Raw genomic sequence first — 22,884 nt, forward strand, 5'->3', positions numbered from 1 at the left:
CACACCAGAGACGTCTGTGGGGTTTGAACCTTTTTTTAAAGACCATACAGATTAAGTGTGGATGTCCTTGGATGTTGTAAAAACATTTTTACTGTTAAGATGGATGTTTGGATTCTTAAAGTGCACATCTGTACCTGGACAGTGATGAGTCTCCTGATTGGTGTGTTTTCTTATGGTAAGTTATCCACAAATGTTTCAGATTAAAAGTTAGATTTTGCATTTTAATGTTACTAAAGTGTTTTCTGGACCGGAAGTGTTTGGCTTGTGAGGGATCCATACTGAATTCGCTAAATTCCTGAAGATAAATTTCAGGACTTTTTTTTTCTGATCAAGGTCTTTTATTGATCCGTTCAGTTGTGTGTGTGTTTAAACTGTAGCTCTTGTTGACTTTTTTTTTTAAAGGGAACACACTTTCTGATTGAAGTACAGCTTTTTTTTTTCAAATTTATTTTATTGAACCATTGCGTCAGAATTACGCCGGGCATTTTTTTCCCCTTTCTATCGGTGTAGAGAAGTTATAAAGTATAATGCAAAAAGCATTTGTCTGTGTTCACATACACATATAAACAGTGTTGGGAAGGTTACTTTTAAAATGTATTTCATTACAGAATACAGAATACATGCCCCAAAATGTATTCTGTAACGTATGCTGTAACGTATTCCGTTACGTACTCAATGAGAGTAACGTATTCTGAATACTTTGGATTACTTAATATATAATCATGCTGTTTACAACTACGTGAATGTACTATTGCTGTGATTTATTACTGTTACTGAAGGTCCGCGGCTCCGAACCGTAGTAAAGGACCTCTGGCTAATACCTCGGGTTCGTGTGGGGCTCGTAGCCGAAAACTAGCTTTACTTTGTTGTCTGGGTCAACTTTGCTAGCGAGAGACAGAGACAGTGTTGCCAACTCCTCAGTAAGGAAAATCGCTATTGGCTGTCCTAAAAGTCGCTAGAAGTCGCTAAATGACGTCATCGCCTAATTTGCATAATTGGTCATGCTAATGTAATTGTAATCTATGTTGTTGGAGAGAGAAATAACATCGTGGAAGATACATAAAGTGAGTAAAAACGTCCTAAATGCATTTAGAATTTATTTAGAACTACAAATTAAATTTATTTTAGCAATTATTGTTTTTCTAATGTCACAATTCCAACCCTGCTCCTTTACCCAGGCTTGGACCGGCAAAAGTGACCCGAAATAGGCACTTTGGTGGAGTTACTTTGTGTGTTTATAAGTAGTTTTAAACCTTGTGATCCACAAAACAGCATAAGAGTAAAAGAGTAAAAGAACTGACTGCGTTACAGCACCCGCTGCTTGTTGAGAGTAAAAGCGATATGCGCTTTCACATCTTTTTTTAGCATTAGCTAAAAAAAGATGTGAAAAAAAAAAGATTAGCTTTTTTTAGCATTAGCATAGACCCCTCATTTTTTAGCGAGGGGTCTGAAAACTCGCTAAATATAGCGACAAAGTCGCTAAGTTGGCAACACTGGACAGAGAGAGGCGTTGAAAGGCTGCTCCAACTGAACTTATTGTTTTTGGAGGAAAACACGAACACGGTGTACAGTCGAGTCTTAATAGCTTACGTACAACTGGGCTCGTCAGGCACTCTTCTTGGCTGCAGTGGTTATTATTATATTTATATGCTTCCAGCTCCCGTTTTTGCTCGATGACAGCTGGTACTTTTCCTTTTTCTCCCTCCTCGCGCTCACAGACACATAACGTGTATGGCAGTCCATTCTCCCTGCAGCACGGACTACACTGCCTATGATGCTACATTCTTTAGAGCTATACCTGTAGCATTCTGCCTATTAGCTTAGCACAACAACAACAACAAAAAGGCCTCTCTCACCCAGGAAACACAGAGAGAGAGAGTCACCCTGTAACCATGGCAACCGTAACGCTGCCGCCTGGAACAACAGAACGTAGCTGTCAAACAAAACCCAAACAGTCCTGACCCGCCACAATATGAAACAGGGAAGTACCGCTGTGTAATCCATTTATTTCAACAAGGTAACTGTATTCTAAATACCACCTTTTTAAACGGTAACTGTAACGGAATACAGTTACTCATATTTTGTATTTTAAATACGTAACGGCGGTACATGTATTCCGTTACTCCCCAACACTGCATATAAACACGATTGACATCGGATTCTTAATTCATGGATTTAATATGATATTGCCTTCTGGAAAGGTTTTCCATAAAGTTTAGGAATGTTTATGAGATTTTTTTAACCATTCTTCCAAAAGCACATTTGAAAGGTCAGACACTGATATTGGACAAGAAGGGCTGCCTCGCAGTCTCTGCTCTCATTCATCCCAAAGGCGTCTAGCAGGTTGAGGTCAGGACTGTGAAAGCGAGTCTAGTTCTTTCCACACAAAACTCGCTCATCCATGTTGTTATTGACCTTGCTTTGTGCACTTATGTGCGGTCATGTTGAAACAGGAAGGGGCCATCCCCATCTACCCACAAAGTTTACAGCATGAAATTGTCCATGCTCTTTACACTGCACAACACAGTCAGTCAACTTCTGTAATTTTAGTCAAATCATTTCCACTTTGTTATAACCACTTAGAGTCGACTGTGGAATATTTAGTAGTGAGGAAATGGACGTGTTGCACAGGTTGCATGCTGGAATTCACAGAGCTCCTGAAAGCAACCAGTTCTTTCACAAATGTTTGTAGAAGCAGTCTGCACGTCTGTGTTTGATGTAGTACACCTGTGGCCATGCAAGTGATTGGAACACCTGAATTCAGTGACTGGGTTAGGTTAGTGAATACTTTTGGCAATATAGTCTTTGTCTTTAGTGAATAAACATTGTCTCACTTTCCATTTCACACTTTACAAAAACATCCAGGGCACCAAAATCATTAAAATCTTTAATGATCTTTATTCTTTTTTCATTGACTTTCTCTGTTTCCCTGTTTCTTTGCATCAGCAGTGACAGTTAGAGACTTTCAGCTGGAGATCTGCAAAGAAAACACACGGGTGTGTGTCACCACCCCTGCAGACTGTGACCCTCGCCCACCCTCGTCCACACAGAGTGAGCACACATGTTTGCTTGTTCTTGGTTTTTATCATCTGGTTTTAAAAAAACATGAAGTAAAGCTGCTTGTTTCTAAAAGGACTTCAGCAGAAGGATTAAGGATCTATGAGAAATCTGATCTGTTTAAACATGACTGAGAAGGTTTTTATTATGTAAATAGAAGCTAAAAAATATATCTGGTTATATGTTTCTGGATGTTTGTTTTTTTTGGTCTCAGTGACTGGTTTGAAGTTTTCATTTAATCATGTTAATTTTGTAAAACATTAAATGTAGGCCGAGTAGAAGAACGTATTCAGTTAACCCGCTCTGATGTCGTTCACATGACCCACAACTAAAGTCTTCAGCTTTTTGGAGTGACGTGTTATTTAAACTTCTTTTCCTGCAGGTACTCTGAACATGTCGTGTTACTACCAAAAGTCTGCAGACAGACAAAAATCCATGACATGTGAGTGGAGTCTAGACTCAAACAGCGACACTGAGACTACCGCCTCCCTGATTTTCAGTAGGTATGAAACTTGATGATTTCGTTACGATAATAATTACAAAGTGATCTTGTGGAATCTTCTCAGATGTTTTATCTTTTCTATTTAGGGACCACGAAATTATATCCTGTCGGGGCATCTTCAACTCAGCATCCGTTGTCAATGTGACAGCAAGGATTAAAAACCACATGACAGAGATCTGGTCTGAGCCTCGCAGTATCTTTCTTTTTGAAGCAGGTTAGACACCCACACGTTTTGTGACTGTCACCTGTAATCCACCTGGCTTCCATCTTCCTCTGCTGTCCGCTCATATAAAATGATGATGAAGTAATTTGCTCCTTGTCTCCTCCTCTCAGTCAAGCCCCCTACACCTGTATTAACTGTGCTCGGCTCTACTGAGGACTCACTTGTCGTGTCTTGGACAAGCAGCGGTGATGGCAGATGTCAGCTTCGTTACAGACTCGACAGCGAGGACATATGGACCCAGGTTAGCATCATGCCAACACTCTGTAGGCTTTTTCTTTAGTTATCTGCACTCCAAGAAAAGAAGTCCAAAAAGAACTGCACATTATTTTAGTTTCCACCATAAAGTATGAGGCAAAAAGACCCGAAAACATTTAAATAATATGTAAATTTTTACAATATTTCATATTCCTGCTTCCTGCTGAAGTGAGACGCAAACAAAACGAACAACAAAAGAAACTGTTTACTGACATTTGCTAAGTGAAAAGTTTAAAAAAGGTGTTTTTAAGGTAGCTTAGTTCAGCCAAAAATTAAGGATACTGAAAGTGTATCACAAACAGTAATAACTGAGTAATTCAAGGACTATTGTTTATGTGCTGCAGCTTTTGCTGATCCCTATATATAAATACTGATTATGAATGTGTAGACATAAGCATCAATCTTCAACATCTTCACTTTTGTAGCTGGTTACCTTAAGCCAGTGTTTCTGACAGTGTGAGAGGTGGAACTGCTGCAGGTGGAGAACGTGGACAAAAGTATCCAATGAAAATAAGCAGACTTTAAGTTTCTTTTTGGGGAAATGAAACAAAAGTTTGTGGAAGATTTTTGCACTGAGCTTAAAATTCAAGTCTTTTGCTGTCGATAATGATTTGTGAAATATCTGTGTTGTTAGATGTGAACTTCTTTTGTTTTTGTTTAGTTTCTTTTGGAACAGGGTTTGTAGCTTAATAAGCTTTGGGAAATGTAAAAACGACCAAAAAGGGAATCACAATATGAACATGTAGGTCATCCATGTCATAGTAATCTAAGGAGAAGCTTCTCGGATGAGACATGAAACATTAAAGAAGTCCAGTCGCTTTTCTTTCCAAGCTCCTTAAATCACAAATGTATTTTAATTGTTTAATAAAGTTTTAATAGAGGCGACATTTTTATCCCAAAATAAAAATGCCTGAAACCTGAGCTTTTGACTTACAGTGATTCTTGTACATGCACTAACGTCATTATTTGAACCTTCGGCCATCCAGCACTGTGACAGAGTAGACAGGATAGAAGAGCATAGTGAGTCCACTTGCAGTCAGCTTTGTCCCATAGGTTTGGTTGTCTGCTGTTGTGTCCAGGTTCCAGATTTATCTGCAAACCTAAAGTTGAATTACACCATCAAAGGCCTCCTGCCGTTTACAGTCTACAGAGCTGCTGTGGCCTGCAGGGAACAGATCTTCTGGAGTAACTGGAGTTCTGAAATCAGAGGAAGAACACTGGACAGAGGTAACAGACATGCACATCAGGGACAGCACACCACGAGCTACAACACTGACATATATAAAATAAATTAATACATTTTTTAAAGAAGCTCAATTTTTTTTCTTTTAGTTCCTTCCAGGCCACCAGTGGTGTTTTACAGACTGGAGAAAAAAGGTGGATCTCTGGAAGTTCATCTCATTATGTTGAAGGTATGGTGTCTCACTTACCTATAGGGATGGGTATCGTTTAGGTTTTATCCGATACCGGTGCCAAACCGGTACTTTTGAAACGGTGCTCAAACCGGTGTTTAAAGAATGGAGAACACAAAATTGGTCCAAAAATCTCTCATGTTCAGCTGTTTTTTTGTAAAAAGATAACAATGTTAGCCTTTTCTGCAGCTATGGGGCATATATGGTATCATTCTTGGCTGGAAGCAGTGCTTAATCAATGGAAAAAACACAAACTTTGTCCAAAAACCTCTCATGTTTAACTGTTTTCCACTTTTTCTTTGGTCATTTTAGCCTTTTTGGCCAGGGTGAAGGGAGTATCTGCCATCAAACAAGAAGACAGCCGCATGTAGCTATGATGATGTTTGCTAGTTCACCTTACATGCATTAATGTAATAACGTGGTTAGCCTACTCAACGTAAATTACACACGAACAACATTAAGCTACTCACGCAGAGAAGAACGGCTGCTGCTGCATCATCATCCTCATCATTTCTGCTACACTGGCAGGGCTAGGGGCCAGGACTCTCCTCTTTGGGTTTTTGGGGGATGTTGCTAACTCCGGGTCCAATAATAGGCACCACACCCGCAGTAGATGTGCACGGTGTGAGGTCTCGCAGCAAGCTATCAAATACGGCGCATTTCTCGGCTTTTAAAAAAAACGCTATGCGTCGCCAAGTGTTTCATCTGATTCGAGGTGTTGACAGTATCACAGTATCAGCTTAAAGCACTTGTTGCAGGCTGCTGAGTTTGCATCTTTTGCTGTGAAGTACAGCCAGACTTTTGATCGCTTCGCCTTGGGCATTTTTAATCTGTAGCACTGCTCTAAAAGAACGTACGTACCTGGACCCGCCTACTATCCTCGGAAGCCTAAAATGATTGGCTAGAATTTAAAGTGTATGACATCTCAAGAAAATAAAGCACCGAAATGTGCGCTGCTTTTCGGTCTGGTTACTACCGTTTATGTCAGAACCGATGCCATCATGGCACAAGAAACCGGTACCCATCCCTACTTACCTATGATGATGATTTCTCATATAAATGCAGAAAAATACCGTTCTGATTTACTAAAATGAATCTCTTATTATTGTTTCTTTTTTCCATCGTAGGCTCCTGAGTCTCTTGAAACTGAAGGTCGAATCCTTGGAAACCAGATGAGCTATAAAGAAGGTGGACTGATTCAAAACACCACTGATGTGACACGCCTAGTGGTGGAGGAGGGGAACTGCAGCATCACAGTCAGAGCCTTCAACACAGCTGGCTACGGCCCTGCTGCCCATCTCAGCTTCAGCACACAAAGACAGAAGACGCTGGTTATGACATGTAATTATTGTTATTGTTATATTAATGTTCTGAGTGATATGCTGGGGTATTTGTAGAATATTGATCGCCACAGACATCACAATTTTAACATGAGTTGCTTTAAATAATGCATTTCTTCCTAAAGCTACTGAACTCTTTCCTCCATAAAGGGAATATTTGACAGCAGCTCTAAAAGCATCCAAGGGGAGAAGAATTAATTAATGCATTTTAGGCCTCAGTCTTACAGGTGTAGAGGCAGTCAGCAACCCACTGACAATATCTGGTCACTACAAACATATATACACCCATGCTAGGCGTCAGTCACCTCTTCAAAATTTAGATATGTAATAAAAACCCAACTATATTAACTGCCAAAAATAGCAGAGGCCAAAAGCATCCTTGTTCTGCATGTATATGTCTCCAACAACATTTCAAGGACAAATAAAAAAGACATTTGCAGTATCTTACACAATCGTGACTATTGGCTTCCAGCTCTAGATATTAGATATTATACGCATGCTGCTCACTTTTGCAACATCCTGCATGTTATTTTTTTCATCGAAGGAAGGAGCAGACCAGTGACATGCTGTTTTTACAAAACCTATTGCAAAATCTTTCCACGATCTCGTCTGTTTTTTACTTAAAAACTCGCCTCGTACGTTTAACAAGAAGAGAAATTTCAAAAATGCACAGTGCATTGGAACAAGTGCGGTTTGTGAATCTCAAAAATAGGAGACTTAAAAATGGTAGCTTATTTTACTGTTGATGATGAGCGTTGTCTTCTTCATCTTAATCTATGTAATAACGTGCGCCCTGTTTTCGGCAGCTCTTCCCTCTGTCAGAAACATGTGGATTTCCACCTCTTACCCAGGAAAAAAAGAGCTTCTGGTCCAGTGGAAGATCCCCATCAACCAAGGTCACACCCTGCCTGTCAGTTATTTCCTGATTCAGTGGCACCCTGAGACGAGTCCATCCACCAGCCACTGGTCTCGAGTTGACGGCTTCATCACCTCCACCGTCATACGAGGTGAAAAGGGGGAAAAAACCCAAAACAAAAGTCATTTTATTTTTTATTTTTCACCTTGAATTCCGTGTCCTGCAGTCACTTCAGAATAAAAGCATACTGCTCAGGCATCATCTTCTTTTTCGTGAAGCTGTACCATACAACAAGCCATATTATTGTTAGATAACTCCATTAAAAATGCTCAAAAAGCCACCAAGAGGACAAATGTCAGTTCACTAAATTGGATTAGCAGAGGTGGGGGCCAAGCAGTCAGCCACTCTAGAACTGAGCATTTTGTCTGTGAAGGTTCTCAGTCATCCAGGTCATCGTAGTCAAAGGAGCTTGCAAAGAAAAGCGTCTGGACTTCTTTAAGTTACTTGAAGACGTTTCACCTCTCATCTGAGAAGCTTCTTCAGTTCTAAGGTCAAATGGTGGAGAGTCCCAGATATAAACCTAGTGGGAGTGTCCCCCCACAGAGGGACAAAAGGACCCCTGATGATCCTCTAATCGCCTGAGCCAAGGTGTGGAACTGGGTGTGGGACCCAATCAGCCAGAGTTTCGGGTGAGTTCATTGTGAAACCTGGCCCCACCTTATCATGCGAATTCCTGAGGTCAGATGGCCCAGGATGTGAGATGTCCACTGTGAGCGACCATCTTTGAACAGAGGCGGTGGTTTACGACACCAACTCTCTGCCATCTATAATCCAGTTTTGAGATCCCTTCCCAGACGCCTTAACGCCCACTCACATCCTGGGCCATCTGACCTCAGGAATTCGCATGATAAGGTGGGTCCAGGTTTCACAATGAACTCACCCGAAACTCTGGCTGATTGGGACCCACACCCAGTTCCACACCTTGGCTCAGGCGATTAGAGGATCATCAGGGGGTCCTTTTGTCCCTCTGTGGGGGGACACTCCCACTAGGTTTAAATCTGGGACTCTCCACCATTTGACCTTAGAACTGAAGAAGCTTCTCGGATGAGAGGTGAAACGTCTTCAAGTAACTTAAAGAAGTCCAGACGCTTTTCTTTGCAAGCTCCTTTGACAACTGAGCATTTTAACCAGAGACTTTATATAGAAAAACACACTGTGACATCACATATGCCTTAATAGCCTTAATATGAGTGTTTTTGCCATAGCATTGTTAGTAAACTGCATTATTTGTCAGATAATATCATTAAAATGCTCCAGAAGGCACAGACAGCACAAAGAAGTCCAGTTCAGTGACTCAAATTCATGGAAGTGAAGCAAAGCTGAGAGGCAGCAGCTACAGCAGCCAGCAGTGGTACAAAACATGATCAGGTCTAATAATGCATATCTTTAATTGGTTACTTTTAAACAGGTTTATTTTAAAAGAAAGATATATTAAGTGTTTCTGGTGTAAAGGAGCGCATTTTAACATCTATGGGGTTTGACTCACTGTTGGGGCAAACCGCTTTCTGCCACTTGTTCTGTGGCTTTATCTTTGAATCCTTAAGGCTGCTACGTGCTGCTGAGTAAATTGCTGCACTAGCAGGCTTTTACTGTAAAGCTGATGCAAAATAGCAGGTGCAGTGGTGCTGATAGGACCTCATCACCACAATCTAGATGGTGTTAGATAACAGAGCCCAACATGGGGGAAAAGCTATCATCTTGTGTGTATTTGATTTGCATTCGAGTAGTGGGGATTTTTTTTTTTTAAATGGAGATTTCCAGATAAAGAAACGGGTAAATGTCATAATTATGTTGTTTTAATAAGATCTGCAACAAAAATGTGATGAATTTTACAGCAGTTTCCTCAAACAGCTCGTCTTTGAAAATATGTTTGGGCATTTGTTAGCGACTAATTTTTTCTACACACACTCTCACACTTTGGGCCGTTGCTGAGTTTTGAGGAAGCAGAGCAGTTTATGTTCAGTCAAAGTATACTGCTGCATGCTGGGGGTGCTGTGCGGGGATGTATTAATGCTGGAGACTGTCCACGTGGATTTAAATAGTGCAGATGGAAATTAGCTAGTAGGTGCATCTTTTCTCTTAGCAGAAGTTTAATGTTCGCATTTTTTCTTTGTACATTTTTCTTGACAAATAAAGTCGAAATTCATTCATTTCAGATTTGTTTTATTTAGCACCAAATCACAACAACCATTGTGGCCCTCTATATTGTAAGGTAAAGACCCCATAATAATACAGAGAAAAAGCAAACTAAGAGCAAGCACATGGAGAAAGTGGGAAGAAAAAACCCCTTTTAACAGGAAGAAACCTCTAGAAGAACCAGGCTCAGGGAGGGGCACCCGTCTGCTGCAACCTGTTGGGGGTGAGGGGAAATCAAGCTGAAAGAGTGACTTATATATGGTATTTTAGTCTATAACAGACATTGTATTTTATACAGCTGTTCTGTTTACTGTGCATGTTTCCAGATGTTGACCCTAATAAGGAGTACCTGATCAGTGTGTTTCCTGTTTACAACCAGCAGTATGGGTCTCATCAGTCTCTGCCGGCAAGTCTGCAGTACGGAGGTAAACGTGAGCTCAGATAGAAACGTGTGGGGGTGATAACCTCTGCGTCTGCACAGGATGATTCAGATTTACTCGGTAATGTGAATCATCAGCTCACAGTATTAGTATTCTCAGTTAGTATTGTTTCTGTGAGTAGAAAATGAGAAAAGTCTTATCTAAGAGTCAATTAATAGTGATGCTAATGCAGTAAAATGGGTGAATAATATGCAAAGTAATTTACAGCAGAACAGAAGTTATTTGCATTGAATTAAATGCAGGGGGGAAAAATTGAGGAATCTATATCTGACTTTCTATCTGTGTGTGTTCATCTTCCCAGCTTTGATGGAGGTGGTCAATCTGAGTGTCAGTGTGACTAAGACATCAGTGACCATTATGTGGGAGTGGCAGAGGAAGTCTGAGCCAGTCAGAGTGAGCAGATATGAAGCAGTTCTGAGGAAAGACTCAGACAAACAATGTATGTGGGTTAATGAGCCTTTTAACATAAAATCTCACTCCGCGGTAAAAAACAACATTTGTCTTTTTTTCATTAGATTTGTCCATGTATATTTTCTCGCTTGCAGAGGTGTTACAGAAAACTGTTATGCATATTTTATCACCTTTTTGCAAATGCAACATACATTCTCTCATTTCCAGCTTTACCTTTGTGGCCAGATGACCAGCAGCACACTTTCTATGACCTGATGCCCAACGCTCAGTATTCTGTTACGCTGTTGGCTGATAATGTTTCTAAAAGCATTGTTCAAATGACGACAGATTTTGGTGAGTTTCACTGGCCCCAAAACCAGATTCCTTTCTGTGTTTTTTTTTGCATTGCAGCGTTGGCCACATTTCTTCTCAATATACTTAGAATCAATCATTGAAGCCATATCTGCAGCGCCCCCTGGTGTGTGGACTGCAGCATTTGTTCACCTGTGAAACCAGTTGTATATCCTCCTAAGACCCAGCAATTAATTTTGATTCTCTGTCTGAGATCTCTATATCAAGCACTGCTTATGCATCTCTTTCTATTGATGTCTCATTTGTTGAGGCTGGGCTAACAGAACACATGGACTTTCATTTAAAATGGACAAAAATTGCAGCTTCCACATTTCAAAGCCACAAGGGAGGTTAAGTACCAACATTTTTTCAGATATTATCACTTTATTGCCAAAACTGAAATGGTCCAATTTGACAGTCTTGACTTTGATTTTGCAGGATTTCAGAAATGTGCAGTAACTTTACCCCTTTCAAAACAAAACAGCATCGTTTATAGTGGACAGCACGACTTGCTACCTCACATTTTCAACCCATGTCAACCCAAGAGACAAACAAAAATACACTTAAACTATCTTAAAAAAAATCAAAACATTTTTCTGCTGTATTTCTGGAGGATTTCCCCCCCAAAAAATGAAAGTCTATATCATACAAATGCAAATAAGAACTTTTCACATGTTACAAGACACAATTATGTGAAACACACTTTGCAATTAAGATATTTTCTATTATAATAATAAATGAGTGCACTGCCTACATCAAAGGCAGCTTGATGGCTTTTCTTTCAGCATCAAAAATCGAATAACTCCTATAGCGCAATAAGAGAAATAACAGACTAGAGAGCAATAAAATGTTGAATTTGTTATATAGGCTTTTAATTTGAAAAGCACGGATGGATGGATAAAGTGCAGGTGGCTATTACAGAAAATGCTCCACAGTGAGGTACACAACTGACCCAGATGATGGACATAAGTACAGGTGATAGAAACATACTGCTGTGACTGCAGGAAAGTGATTTATTTATTCTGTTTTTTGAAACATAAAGAGAATCTGATATTCTTCTTTCCAGATGATGTAACGGTGGTGGCTACAGCGATTCCTCTGCTGCTGGTTGTTGTCACTGTGTTAATCCTCTCCATCCTGTCCAGGAATCTGTGAGTGCTGGGCAATCTGTTCTTTTAGTAATACTAATGCGTTTGTTTTTCATGTATGCCATGTGATCTTTGGCCTAAAGACTGTATGCAAGACATGGCATGAAGGGAAAAGATGTACATTAAATGTTATTTGCTACTAACTAAAGTCATATTTTGCGGTAGCATTACCAAAACGTGTCTGAGAACAGCTTCCTTAATGTGAATATTTACCAGTATTTCACGAACATTTATGGGATTTAACAGCGGTTAACACAATTCAACATGTAATACATCTGAATGTATTACAGCAATGCAGCGTAACCTTTTTTTATCTGACCTCAAGTCATTGGCCCATGAACCTGCTTTTTCTGGTCAATCTGGCTCTGAAAGATTAAACAAGCTGCAAAAATGCGAACAGTTTCCTGAAGATTCTCCTGGTTTCTAGGACTTACAGGAACAGTTTCCAAAAATCCTAAGTGAATGCTCTGATAGTACGCAGTTAGTCCTTGTCACTGATAATGACTTTAATCAACATTACTTTTTAGGTACAAGTCGTACTTCTTCCCGCTAATCTCTAGCCCTCGACTAAGCAAAACAGGCCAGTGGCTGATGGACCCGAACCACGAGGTAACCTGTTTTTTACAGCTTTCACAGTTGGGTTAATTACTTACAGCTCATATATCTGTGCATGGGAGACTTCGTGCCCATCGTCAGACTCAGATTTACAATATTAGTCCAACTAAATATAACAAAAAAACCTGTTAATGATATCTACCATCACACAAAATTTGAACATGATATCTTGAAAACTGTGGATGCTAATAAACAGACAACAAGGGGGGAATGGCAAAGACACCATACAGAAACGCGAACAAGAAAACTTCTAAGATTGACAAAATGACCCGTTAGGGTTTGCACAACTAAAAATAAGAGAAACAATAAACACAAATATATGTAAAGCTACAGCAGCCAGCCACTCATTCATTCTTTTCAACAGAAATTTGCAGAGAGGAGCATCCTTAATATTGAAGACTTCCAGGTGACTGATGCCCTCAGAGACAAAAGTCTCATCATAGTTGAGCGAACCTCTCAGCTCTTACCAGATGATGACCAGCGTGAGGATACCTCTCTGCTGTTGATTGGCTGCCTCACTCTAGACTCTGAGTATGTTTCTTATAGTGCACAACCCACAGAGAACCAGTCCCGTCCTCCTATCAAGGTTTTCATATCAGAGGAAAATCATGAGGCTGCCGGCGCTCCGCTACACGAAACCAAGCTCTGGCTTCCTCAGAGCGACAAGGACAGAAATCAGGCTGACATCTCCGAGATATCACATCAGACCGAGGCTGCTGTGAGAAGTCGCTTTCCTGGTTTGTTGACTGAAAGTCAGCCTGTTTATCCGATGACCTGTGAGACAGAGTACGTGTTGAATTGGGGCAGGCGGAGTGACTGCTCTTGTCTGATCTGTGATGCAGGTTACATTTCTAACAGTGGCACAGGGTGAAAACACATGGAGACAGACTCAGCAACTTCAGCAACAAATGAGCTCAGATGTGGCCCAAAGGTTTATTACAGCAAGGAAAACAATGGCCAGTCTTGTGGGGCAGACTCATCGGGTCTGCATTTTTGCTTTTTTTGGTATTTTTGTATAAAGAAAATATGGAAAGTTCCTGTCGGATTATAATATTATTTTATGCCATGTTAGACCCCTAATTAAAGATTGTGAATTATTATGTAGTTTTAGTTTGCATTATGCTCCTGAATTAGAAGAAGGTGATAACGATTACATTTGGTAAACTGATTTGCATTATATTAGACTGCTGATTTATTGTGAATGAATGATATTGTTTTATGATGCATTATACTGCTGAGTTATAAGAAATACTGTTTGCAGAAAGTCATCGTCTTATTTGTCTGGTTAGAAGAGAACAGAGCATACTGCCCAATCTCAGCAGGAGCAGATAAACAGGGAGCCAAGGTCGTAGCTTAGGCGCTGTGTGTGAGAAAGAATGTGAATGTTTAGGCTTTTATGATTAGGTGGGGGCCACTAGAGGCTATAAGAGTTTGATCAAGGCTCCACCATTTTGAGATCTGATGCTGTCTGCTGTATGGTGTCCATCTCCCACGCGTGTGTTCATTAAATCATCGTTTCACTTGACCCGGCCGGACCAGTGTGGTTATTTTTGGTTTTCCTCTTGTATCCATCCCCAATATTTGAATCCGTAACATTCCACAGCAGCATAATAAGTAAGGAGGGCCTCCTTTTTTAAATCTTAAGATCATTGTTACTCCATATTTGACATGCTCATCTTGGTGTCTGCATTTAATAAGCTGCATATTACATGTACTTCATAATGTGAACGTATGTGATCGTTGTAGGATGTGGGTGCCACCAGACACTCTGAAATATGATTACATTCAGCCAAATACATGTTCTTCTCTCTACTTCTACTTCACTATGTTTTGGTTATGAACATTATACTTTTATTCTGTACCAATTATTGTAAAGATCTGGTTGCTAATTATTTTGCAAATTTAAAAATGTTAATCTACTATTGCATTATGCTTCACTAATATACAGTGTTGGGGAGTAACGGAATACATGTACCGCCGTTACGAATACAAAATATGAGTAACTGTATTCCGTTACAGTTACCGTTTAAAAAGGTGATATTTAGAATACAGTTACTTTGTTGAAATAAATGGATTACACGGCGGTACTTCCCTGTTTCATATTGTCGCGGGTCAGGACTGTTTGGGTTTTGTTTGACAGCTACGTTCTGTTGTTCCAGGTGGCAGCGTTACGGTTGCCATGGTTACAGGGTGACGCTCTCTCTCTGCGTGTTTCCTGGGTGAGAGAGGCCTTTTTGTTGTTGTTGTGCTAAGCTAATAGGCAGAATGCTACCGGTATAGCTCTAAAGAATGTAGCATCATAGGCAGTGTAGTCCGTGCTGCAGGGAGAATGGACTGCCATACACGTTATGTGTCTGTGAGCGCGAGGAGGGAGAAAAAGGAAAAGTACGAGCTTTCATCGAGCAAAAACGGGAGCTGGAAGCATGTAAATATAATAATAACCACTGCAGCCAAGAAGAGTGCCTGACGAGCCCAGTTGTAAGTAAGCTATTAAGACTCGACTGTACACCGTGTTCGTGTTTTCCTCCAAAAACAATAAGTTCCGTTGGAGCAGCCTTTCAACGCCTCTCTCTGTCTCTGGCTAGCAAAGTTGACCCAGACAACAAAGTAAAGCTAGTTTTCGGCTACGAGCCCGACACAGAACCCACCGTATTAGCCAGAGGTCCCTTTACTGCGGTTCGGAGCCGCGGACCTTCAGTAACAGTAATAATCACAGCAATAGTACATTCATGTAGTTGTAAACAGCATGATAATATATTAAGTAATCCAAAGTATTCAGAATACGTTACTCTCATTGAGTAACGTAACGGAATACGTTACAGAATACATTTTGGGGCATGTATTCTGTATTCTGTAATGGAATACATTTTAGAAGTAACCTTCCCAACACTGGTAATATAGATAAAGCAACCCAGCAGTGTAGAGTACAAGTAATTCAAATCATTAACAGACACTTATACGCTATGTTCAAAAATATCCTATATTGTGCAAAAGAGTTATAACTTGGATTTTTCACCATTTCACATCACAAAATGTTGCAGGAAGTCAGTGGAACTTTTATTTAACCAGACAAGTCATTAGAAAGACTTTATATGCACTGACAGCCAAGATACAGACAAAGTCACAGGCAAAGTAATGCTTCTGTGGAGTCTTATTTATTACAAAATATCATAATAGGGCTCCATGTGAGACTGAAAATAGTGCCCAGTTTTTTCTTTTAGCCCCTGTTCAGCTACAACTAAGTCTTCTAGAACAGCGGTCTCCAACCTTTTTTGCGCCACAGACTGGTTTATGCCCGACAATATTTTCACGGACCGGCCTTTAAGGTGGTGCGGATAAATACAACAAAATAAAACTAGTACCGGTACCGAAAAAAAGAAGATTTATTCATAACACGCGTGAAAAGACCCAGGAAAACCGAGTTAACGATAAAAACAATAACAAAATAACGCTGAAAACCATACATTTCACACCTGAGCCTCAACTCTCACGGCCCGGTACCGGTCCGAGACCCGGGGGTTGGGGACTGCTGCGCTAGAAAGATACTGAGGCATCCTCAGTGTCACCAGGTGACATATTAGTCAGATATTGAACCACTTCTACTCCCTGCAAGACCATATAATCTGCAAAACACCTTCCACTCCTTGAACACATCTAGAAATTCTCTTCATGAAAGTTATTAAATGAATTATTGAAAAGCGACGCCCTGGTGGACTCCAAATTGCGATATATTTCTCATAAAGCAAACCATGCTCTCTATGAATGTACAGGAGACAGATGGCTCATAATCACCGGAGCATTGAAGACAATCAGACAAAATCGCTGTCTGTTTTAGAAGGAACCTTGTTTATGAATTAACTCTGGGAATATATAACTGAGTCATTGGGGTAACCTTTATATATTTAGGGATGGGCTTCAGACGTCTTGCAACCCGGAATGCTAAGTTTCTCATAGGAAGTGAGCAGAAAGGTCAGGATTAGAAATGAGCTGTCGCTCCAGCATAATTTGACCATTTTGAAGAAAGTAATCGAGGCAAGGTTGAGATGGTTTGGACAAGTGTAGAAGAGTGATAGTGGATACGATGCACAAAGGATGCTCAGTATGGAGCTTCTAGGCAGGAGGAAAAGAGGAAGACCACAGAGAAGAGTCATTGATGTGGTCATAAGGGTTGGTGTGACAGAAGGATGCAAAGGATAGGCTTTAATTTATTTAATACTTGAAGTTTATTTTGGCTCCTAGAAATGATCCAGCAATCATCAGAGTCTCTTGTGCAATTTTACTGAAATATTTAGATTTAATGAACTTATTAAAGTAAATGAAAACAAACATAAACAAAAGGCCCCCCACCCTGAGGACTCTGAATGGTTTGGCAGATGAAATGGATGTTTGAGATTAAATTTCTTGTCAAAAATGTTTTGTTTAATCCAAGGAAAGTTGAATGTAGTTTTATTATAAAACACGTGAGGAGAATTCTACTTTACATTTTTTAAAATACATTTATTTTAAATAATTACCGTTTCTGACAACAACTTCTGGACTGAATCCGGACAGAGCACGCTTCTTCTTCCATATTTCATCATCGTACTGCAGATATTTCCGAGGTGAAATGTCAGACCTGAGATTGTTGTACATGCGTCAAGTCACTTCGCAGTAAACTAATATTAAAGCACAACGTGAACAATCTGAGGAATGTGGTGAGTTAATCGACTGGGGACAAATCCGTTCCTATCCATCTGACCTCCTCGGCTGGGCAGGAGGTCGAGTGATGAAGGTGTTCTGTCAGAGGTTAGCGTTTATGCCGATCCAATGTCTGATCAGCTGGTGGGCGATGGTCTGCCTGGGGGGGATGTTAAAAGCTGGAGATGCTCCTCTGAACACGGAGTCGATTACCTGAGCAAGCAGAAAAGTTGGATTTCTGTCTCATTAATGTCTAGAATTGTTCATTATTAAGCATGAGAAGAATTGGCCATGGGATATGCATGAAAGCTCTGGAAAATTTCTAGTTGATACAGCTGATGCTAACAGTTTCCAGGTTGTTGTTATAAAGTTATCTTCAGTAGACTTATTATTAACTCTTAACATCATGATCCCTGTTAGCAGTTCCACTAATAGTCGCACCGTTACTTACCTGTTGCCGTGTGAACCACTGAGCTTCCTCTATCTCATTCTCATCCACTTTGATGTCTGTTGATATGGCGACAGCAAGGCAGCCAAACATGAGGTTGGATGGCATCGGCCAGGGCTGGCAGGAGACATACTGAACCGGTCCGACCTTCACGCCGCTCTCCTCCTCCACCTCCCGCCTTACTGCATCCTCAATCGTTTCCCCTGCGGGGGGATGACAGGGAGAAGCTGTCACCCTAATTTTTATAGCTGAGACTTGATTTATGGTTAATATTCCAGTGAGGATTAGCTTCAGGCTCACATCAGTTGTTTAACAGCTGAGCAGTTTTTCTGTGTGTGTGAGTGTGTGGTATACCAGGCTCTACAAATCCCGCTAAACAGGAAAACATCCCAGCTGGGAAGACCTTCTTCCTTCCCAGTAAACATTGGTTTCCATCTGGGTGGATCACCAGCATGATGACCACTGGATCTGAAATCACAAACATATGCAAACTTTGTTACTAGGAGTGGGCAAAAGCTATTATATTATATGATATGACGTCAAACTTTAATAAAACTGAAGCAGGTGAATTACAAAAATATTACATTTCTGTTCATTTGTTATAAGAAAGAAAATGGCTATAGAGATAAAAACTATATTTAATTCCAGGCTGGAAACATGTCCGTTTCTGTTGGGCTTTTTTAAAAAGACTTTTTCATGGACATTTTTGAATTCATCTGACATCGCAACAATAAAGAGTAGGAAAGGGCTACAGGTCAGGATCATGCCCAGGCTGCTGCATACGGCCGTGCCTTCAACCAGCATAACAGGCACCCACGTTGGGCTTTTTTAATATGGGGGTCTGCAGGACTTGACTTAGAGCCAGCCTCAAGAAGCCACTGGAGAAACTACAGTTTTCTGTTCTTTTTAGCTTTTACGTTTTTTGTGCACAGCATGATGCTACACAGTATTAACTTCAGTGCAGATGAGCTGATAGATGAGCAGTTTCATACCAACTCGTGGATAGCAGGTATTGTGGACCCCCTTTAGACTCCTGCATTCAGAGTTCAGACAGCTTCTCTTGTGTCCTCCGTCCTCCAGTTTGGTGCTGCTGCCACATGTCGGACAGAAGCTGTAGCGACCGTTCCAGGCCAACACCGATCGAGCCTGAGCCACGATTCCTTGCAGACAAGGAGAGCAGGAAGAAGTATTATACTGTGACACAAGAGAGGCAGGTGATCAAACAACAACACACGTTTTGTGTGTCTCACCGGCCTCTTCCTCGTTTAGTTTCAGCAGGTCTCTGTTTGGCATCTTTGGAAAGGAGCAGTTCTTCTCCCTGCACCGTTTAACAAGGTCAGCAGCATCTTCATCAGTGCTGAAAGCAAACCAAGCAGGAGCCTCCCGGATACCCTCCTCAGGAGAGGAAGGGGAGGGATTTTTCCTCTTCTCTACTCCGAGGAAAATGAGCACAGTTGGAGGTTTCTGCAGAAGATCCTTTACTGCCTCATATCTGAACCGGCACAGTTTGCTCTCAACCTGTTGCAATCAGATTCACAATTCACATGACTTTCACGTTTGTCATGTAAACTAGCCGTAGGCTGTAGGTTATAAACATACCGCTGCGCCGTCGTCTTCCTGGGAGGTGCTGAGCATGGGGCTGAGGTTCGAGAATATGAGGTAGACAGTATCTGGTTCTCTTTGTTTGGCCTCCAACCAGGCCTTGTCAGTCCTCTTCCCACTCAGGCGGTCCAGCGTCTCCCTGCTGAAGTAGTTTTCCTGCGGACTGATGTCGGAGCCCGGCAGGACTCGCCGGCAGCCATCGTCTGTCTGGCAGAGTAGGTTAGCGATGTGTTTGTGACCCCAGAACTTGGCAACATCGTAGGCGGTCTGTGATGAACTGTTTACTATGAACTTATCACAGCTAAAAGATAGAAGAAAAAAGAGGTTTTAGAGAAGTCAGGAATCCATTTATACATTCAAGGCTACAACACATCAAAGTCTGGGGCTTTTACAACTTAGACTTTTAAGTTTTTAGATGTTTTCATTTAAATTGCACCAATATTTTTTCCGTACCTGCTTATTATAGCCTCTTTGAGGATGTTTTTCTATACTAAATGGGGTTTTTTTGCTACTATTTTTTGCCTCATCACGCTGTTAATGCAGGTTTATTATTTTTTGTCTTGTTCGGTTTTCTTGCAACTCCTAATTTTACTGTATTTTCACCACTAGTTTTATCCCTATTTTGCCTTGTTTTATACTTTAAAATGTCATTTTAGCATATAGCTCCTATGTGGTAAAAATTTTTTAGCTACAGTTTTATCTCTCTCTGAGTTTCAGTCTACTCCTATTTAATTTTTAATACGTTTTAATTTAACGTACCTGTGTGTAGCCAAGTTTTATTCTAGCTACATCTTTTGTTTCAGAATGAGAATAATTTTATTTGGCCAAGTTTGTGCACACAAATAAGGAACTTCTGTTGAAAAACAAACAAATACAGAATTCTGTTCACTTTGCTCTTTCGGGTTCAGTTTCTTTAAATATTTGAAATCCTTGCTTAAGCCTTATTTCATAATGCTTTCCACTTCCTATGTTTCTGCCCATCAAGTCTGCAAATATTTACCTAAACGTAACATATGTGGAATAGATGCATCCCCTAAATGCTAAAAATCATTAATGCAGCTTTGAAAAAATATTCCACAATATATCTCTTTAGTATTGTTCACTTAACAAATGGTACATTAATAACATTACAAATTAAGAGAAATGCAGTGATGTACCCATGTGACAGCAGCTTCTCCACCACATGAAAATGTCCATTGCGAGCTGCAAGCATTAGTGCGGTCCAACCGCTGTATCCTGTCTGGTTTATGAGCGAGGGCACATGGGACAGCAAGGTGGACACCTGGGACATATCTCCTCTTGCTGCAGCATCCAGAAACGTCTCCACCATGTCCTCCTTCGCGCTCAGTTGATAGCTCGTCATCCTGGATCCCGACACAAAGACAATGAAACCTGGGGTAATATATGATCTGGCAAAATGTCTGAGGAGATATTATGAACAGATGAAGCAGCTAGTTACAAATAAATGATAAAAAAAAAATAAAAATGAAATGTTATTTTAAAAGTATTGGTTTGACACATAAGGGCTAAAACAATCATAGATAAAAAGGTAAAAAGTTTTGAATAACTGATTGATGATTAATGTCAAGAAATGGGAATTTGGGTTTAAAAACCTCAAAATATAGCTCAGAGTTTAAAATGCTAAAAAAGCTAAAAGTACTACAGCAAAATTGACCCAATTAAATACTGACATCTCACTAGAATGCAGAATCTAGTCTTCCTATTGAGTGGTTTGATATAACATCCAGAGAAAGATTAAAATACGGAAAACAGATACATTTTGCTCTTGTTTTACTAACAGTTAGACCCAAGAATATTTGGTTCAAATTATTCTAATTACAATGTTTCCAGTTAAATTAAAGTTACTAACTAACTGTGCCATCTTGTGGCACTCACTGGTATTACTGTAAAGAACAGCTTGACCCTTGTTCACTTCAGTTGATATCGCTGTGCTCTTTAAGATTTAGACAAAATATTTTTTATTGGCATTCACTTGACAGCTGCACTTAATTTTGAAATATTTTTAACTATTTCAAAATAGTTATTTTGAAAATAAATTCCATGACAAATTTTTGATCAAATTTTGTAATTTTCTGGCAACAAAAATGGCAAATACATACGTTAATAAACTTATAATTTAGTAAAAAAAACAAAAACAAAAACAAACCTACAGCATCAATTCTACACTGTCCCTTTAATTAGTCCTCCCTGTCTCATTAGTACGGAGCCCCGCAGGGGACATGGGAGAAAAAAAAAATTAAGACGGACTTTTGCGAGATCCCGAGTTTGTTTTGCGAGATCTCGCAAAAGTCCGTCTTAATTTTTTTTTCTCCCATGACCCCTGCGGGGCTCCGTACATTAGCGCATCGAGCTGTCAACCCATTGACTGTAGAAAACAATGACTGAACCCTTTGACCTCGACAATGGTTGCGAAATAAACTTACAGGAACCACCTTGAATTGCAGGTTTGCTTTTACAAATCCCACAGTGTTGAAGATTAAGCTTGGACACAGTGTTTGTTTGTCATGTGGTTTTAAAAGGCCTCTGAATCGGCTCTCTGTTTCACTAACAGTTCAGGAAACGAAAACACGAACGAACAGGAGCGACTTTCGCCGGTTAAGCTTCGTTTAAACGAGACCAAGCATCACATTTCACTTTGAGCTTCATGTGAAAGATTATTAATGCGTCATATCTTGCCTTTCGCTCGGCGTTCACTTCCCCTCCGTCTCCTGTTGTTGGAGAAAATGTTACGAGGTGTGTTCAAGAGCAACAACCACGCTGATTAGGGGTGGTGTTGCCTTCAGGTCCTCCCGGCGCTGTAGTATTTCCGACTTGTAAAGGCTTTTCATAGAAGAATGAAGCTATGTTAGAGTTCTTTACATAGTAAAATTGCTTCCTCCTATATGCTCTCACCTGCCACTATATTAAGTATTACTGCTAACTGAGTCCTCTAATTATTACATAGAAGAAATCTGTTTGAGTTTGAACATTGCATGGTTGCTGGTGTCAGAGAGACTGATTTGACTTTTTAGAAATAGAAAGGTTCCCACATAATCATCAGAAAGTAACCATCAGTTTCCTGTGTGAAAATAGGAAGGAAACAATCATTTAAATAACCAGTCATTACAAAAGAAGTTATGCAGAAGAGCATCTCTGAATACACAACACAATGTGCTGCTTCCAGAACAGAAAACTGAGGCTATAATTAAAATGGTATTGACAAAACTGGGCAATGAAAGATTAAAAACAATGTTGCCTAGTCTGATAAGTCTTCATTTCTGCTGCAACATTCACATGGTTGGGTCAAAATTTGGTGTAAACAGCATGAAAGCATCGGGTATTGTCACTGACCATGTCCATCCCATTATGACC

At 40.2% G+C, this 22,884-nt stretch overlaps 2 protein-coding genes across 4 annotated transcripts; one reads left to right on the top strand and one right to left on the bottom strand.

Annotated features, from left to right (window-relative positions):
- Positions 1-32: 32 nt before the first annotated feature.
- On the top strand, positions 33-14,307 carry LOC146506255 (interleukin-6 receptor subunit beta). Of its 2 annotated transcripts, none has more exons than XM_085178929.1 (15): positions 33-175; positions 2,947-3,051; positions 3,440-3,560; positions 3,646-3,773; positions 3,893-4,023; positions 5,117-5,264; positions 5,370-5,449; positions 6,577-6,790; positions 7,596-7,796; positions 10,168-10,266; positions 10,583-10,720; positions 10,900-11,025; positions 12,089-12,173; positions 12,698-12,779; positions 13,150-14,307. In XM_085178929.1, exons 1-15 carry the CDS (start codon positions 100-102, stop codon positions 13,654-13,656), a joined length of 2,241 nt encoding a protein of 746 aa, XP_085035055.1. In that variant the 5' UTR covers positions 33-99; the 3' UTR covers positions 13,657-14,307. The 2 variants fall into 2 exon arrangements, with proteins under 2 accessions (XP_085035055.1, XP_085035056.1); XM_085178930.1 differs by lacking the exon at positions 33-175 and adding an exon at positions 1,508-2,776.
- Positions 14,308-14,945: 638 nt separating this feature from the next.
- nudt12 (nudix (nucleoside diphosphate linked moiety X)-type motif 12) lies at positions 14,946-22,339 on the bottom strand. Of its 2 annotated transcripts, none has more exons than XM_085178941.1 (8): positions 22,210-22,339; positions 20,670-20,876; positions 19,510-19,813; positions 19,161-19,428; positions 18,903-19,070; positions 18,265-18,378; positions 17,914-18,113; positions 14,946-17,675 (listed from the first exon to the last, which is right to left on the bottom strand). In XM_085178941.1, the coding sequence occupies exons 2-8, from the start codon at positions 20,873-20,875 to the stop codon at positions 17,565-17,567; spliced, it is 1,371 nt and encodes a 456-aa protein (XP_085035067.1). In that variant the 5' UTR covers position 20,876; positions 22,210-22,339; the 3' UTR covers positions 14,946-17,564. The 2 variants fall into 2 exon arrangements, with proteins under 2 accessions (XP_085035067.1, XP_085035068.1); XM_085178942.1 differs by lacking the exon at positions 22,210-22,339 and adding an exon at positions 21,957-22,203.
- Between the last annotated feature and the right edge of the window lie 545 nt (positions 22,340-22,884).

Source organism: Neolamprologus multifasciatus, chromosome 12, assembly GCF_963576455.1.
Source record: "Neolamprologus multifasciatus chromosome 12, fNeoMul1.2, whole genome shotgun sequence".
Classification (NCBI taxonomy): domain Eukaryota; kingdom Metazoa; phylum Chordata; class Actinopteri; order Cichliformes; family Cichlidae; genus Neolamprologus; species Neolamprologus multifasciatus.

Excerpts from the sequence above, each read along its gene's own strand:
- nudt12 (XM_085178941.1), bottom strand. The coding sequence starts at position 20,875 with ATGACGAGCTATCAACTGAGCGCGAAGGAGGACATGGTGGAGACGTTT. Across the intron at positions 19,429-19,509 it reads AGGAAGACGACGGCGCAGCG|GTTGAGAGCAAACTGTGCCG; the intron begins GTATGTTTATAA and ends TGATTGCAACAG. Across the intron at positions 18,114-18,264 it reads AGCGGGATTTGTAGAGCCTG|GGGAAACGATTGAGGATGCA; the intron begins GTATACCACACA and ends ATCCCCCCGCAG.
- LOC146506255 (XM_085178929.1), top strand. The coding sequence starts at position 100 with ATGGATGTTTGGATTCTTAAAGTGCACATCTGTACCTGGACAGTGATG. Across the intron at positions 11,026-12,088 it reads TCAAATGACGACAGATTTTG|ATGATGTAACGGTGGTGGCT; the intron begins GTGAGTTTCACT and ends TCTTCTTTCCAG. Across the intron at positions 12,780-13,149 it reads TGATGGACCCGAACCACGAG|AAATTTGCAGAGAGGAGCAT; the intron begins GTAACCTGTTTT and ends TCTTTTCAACAG.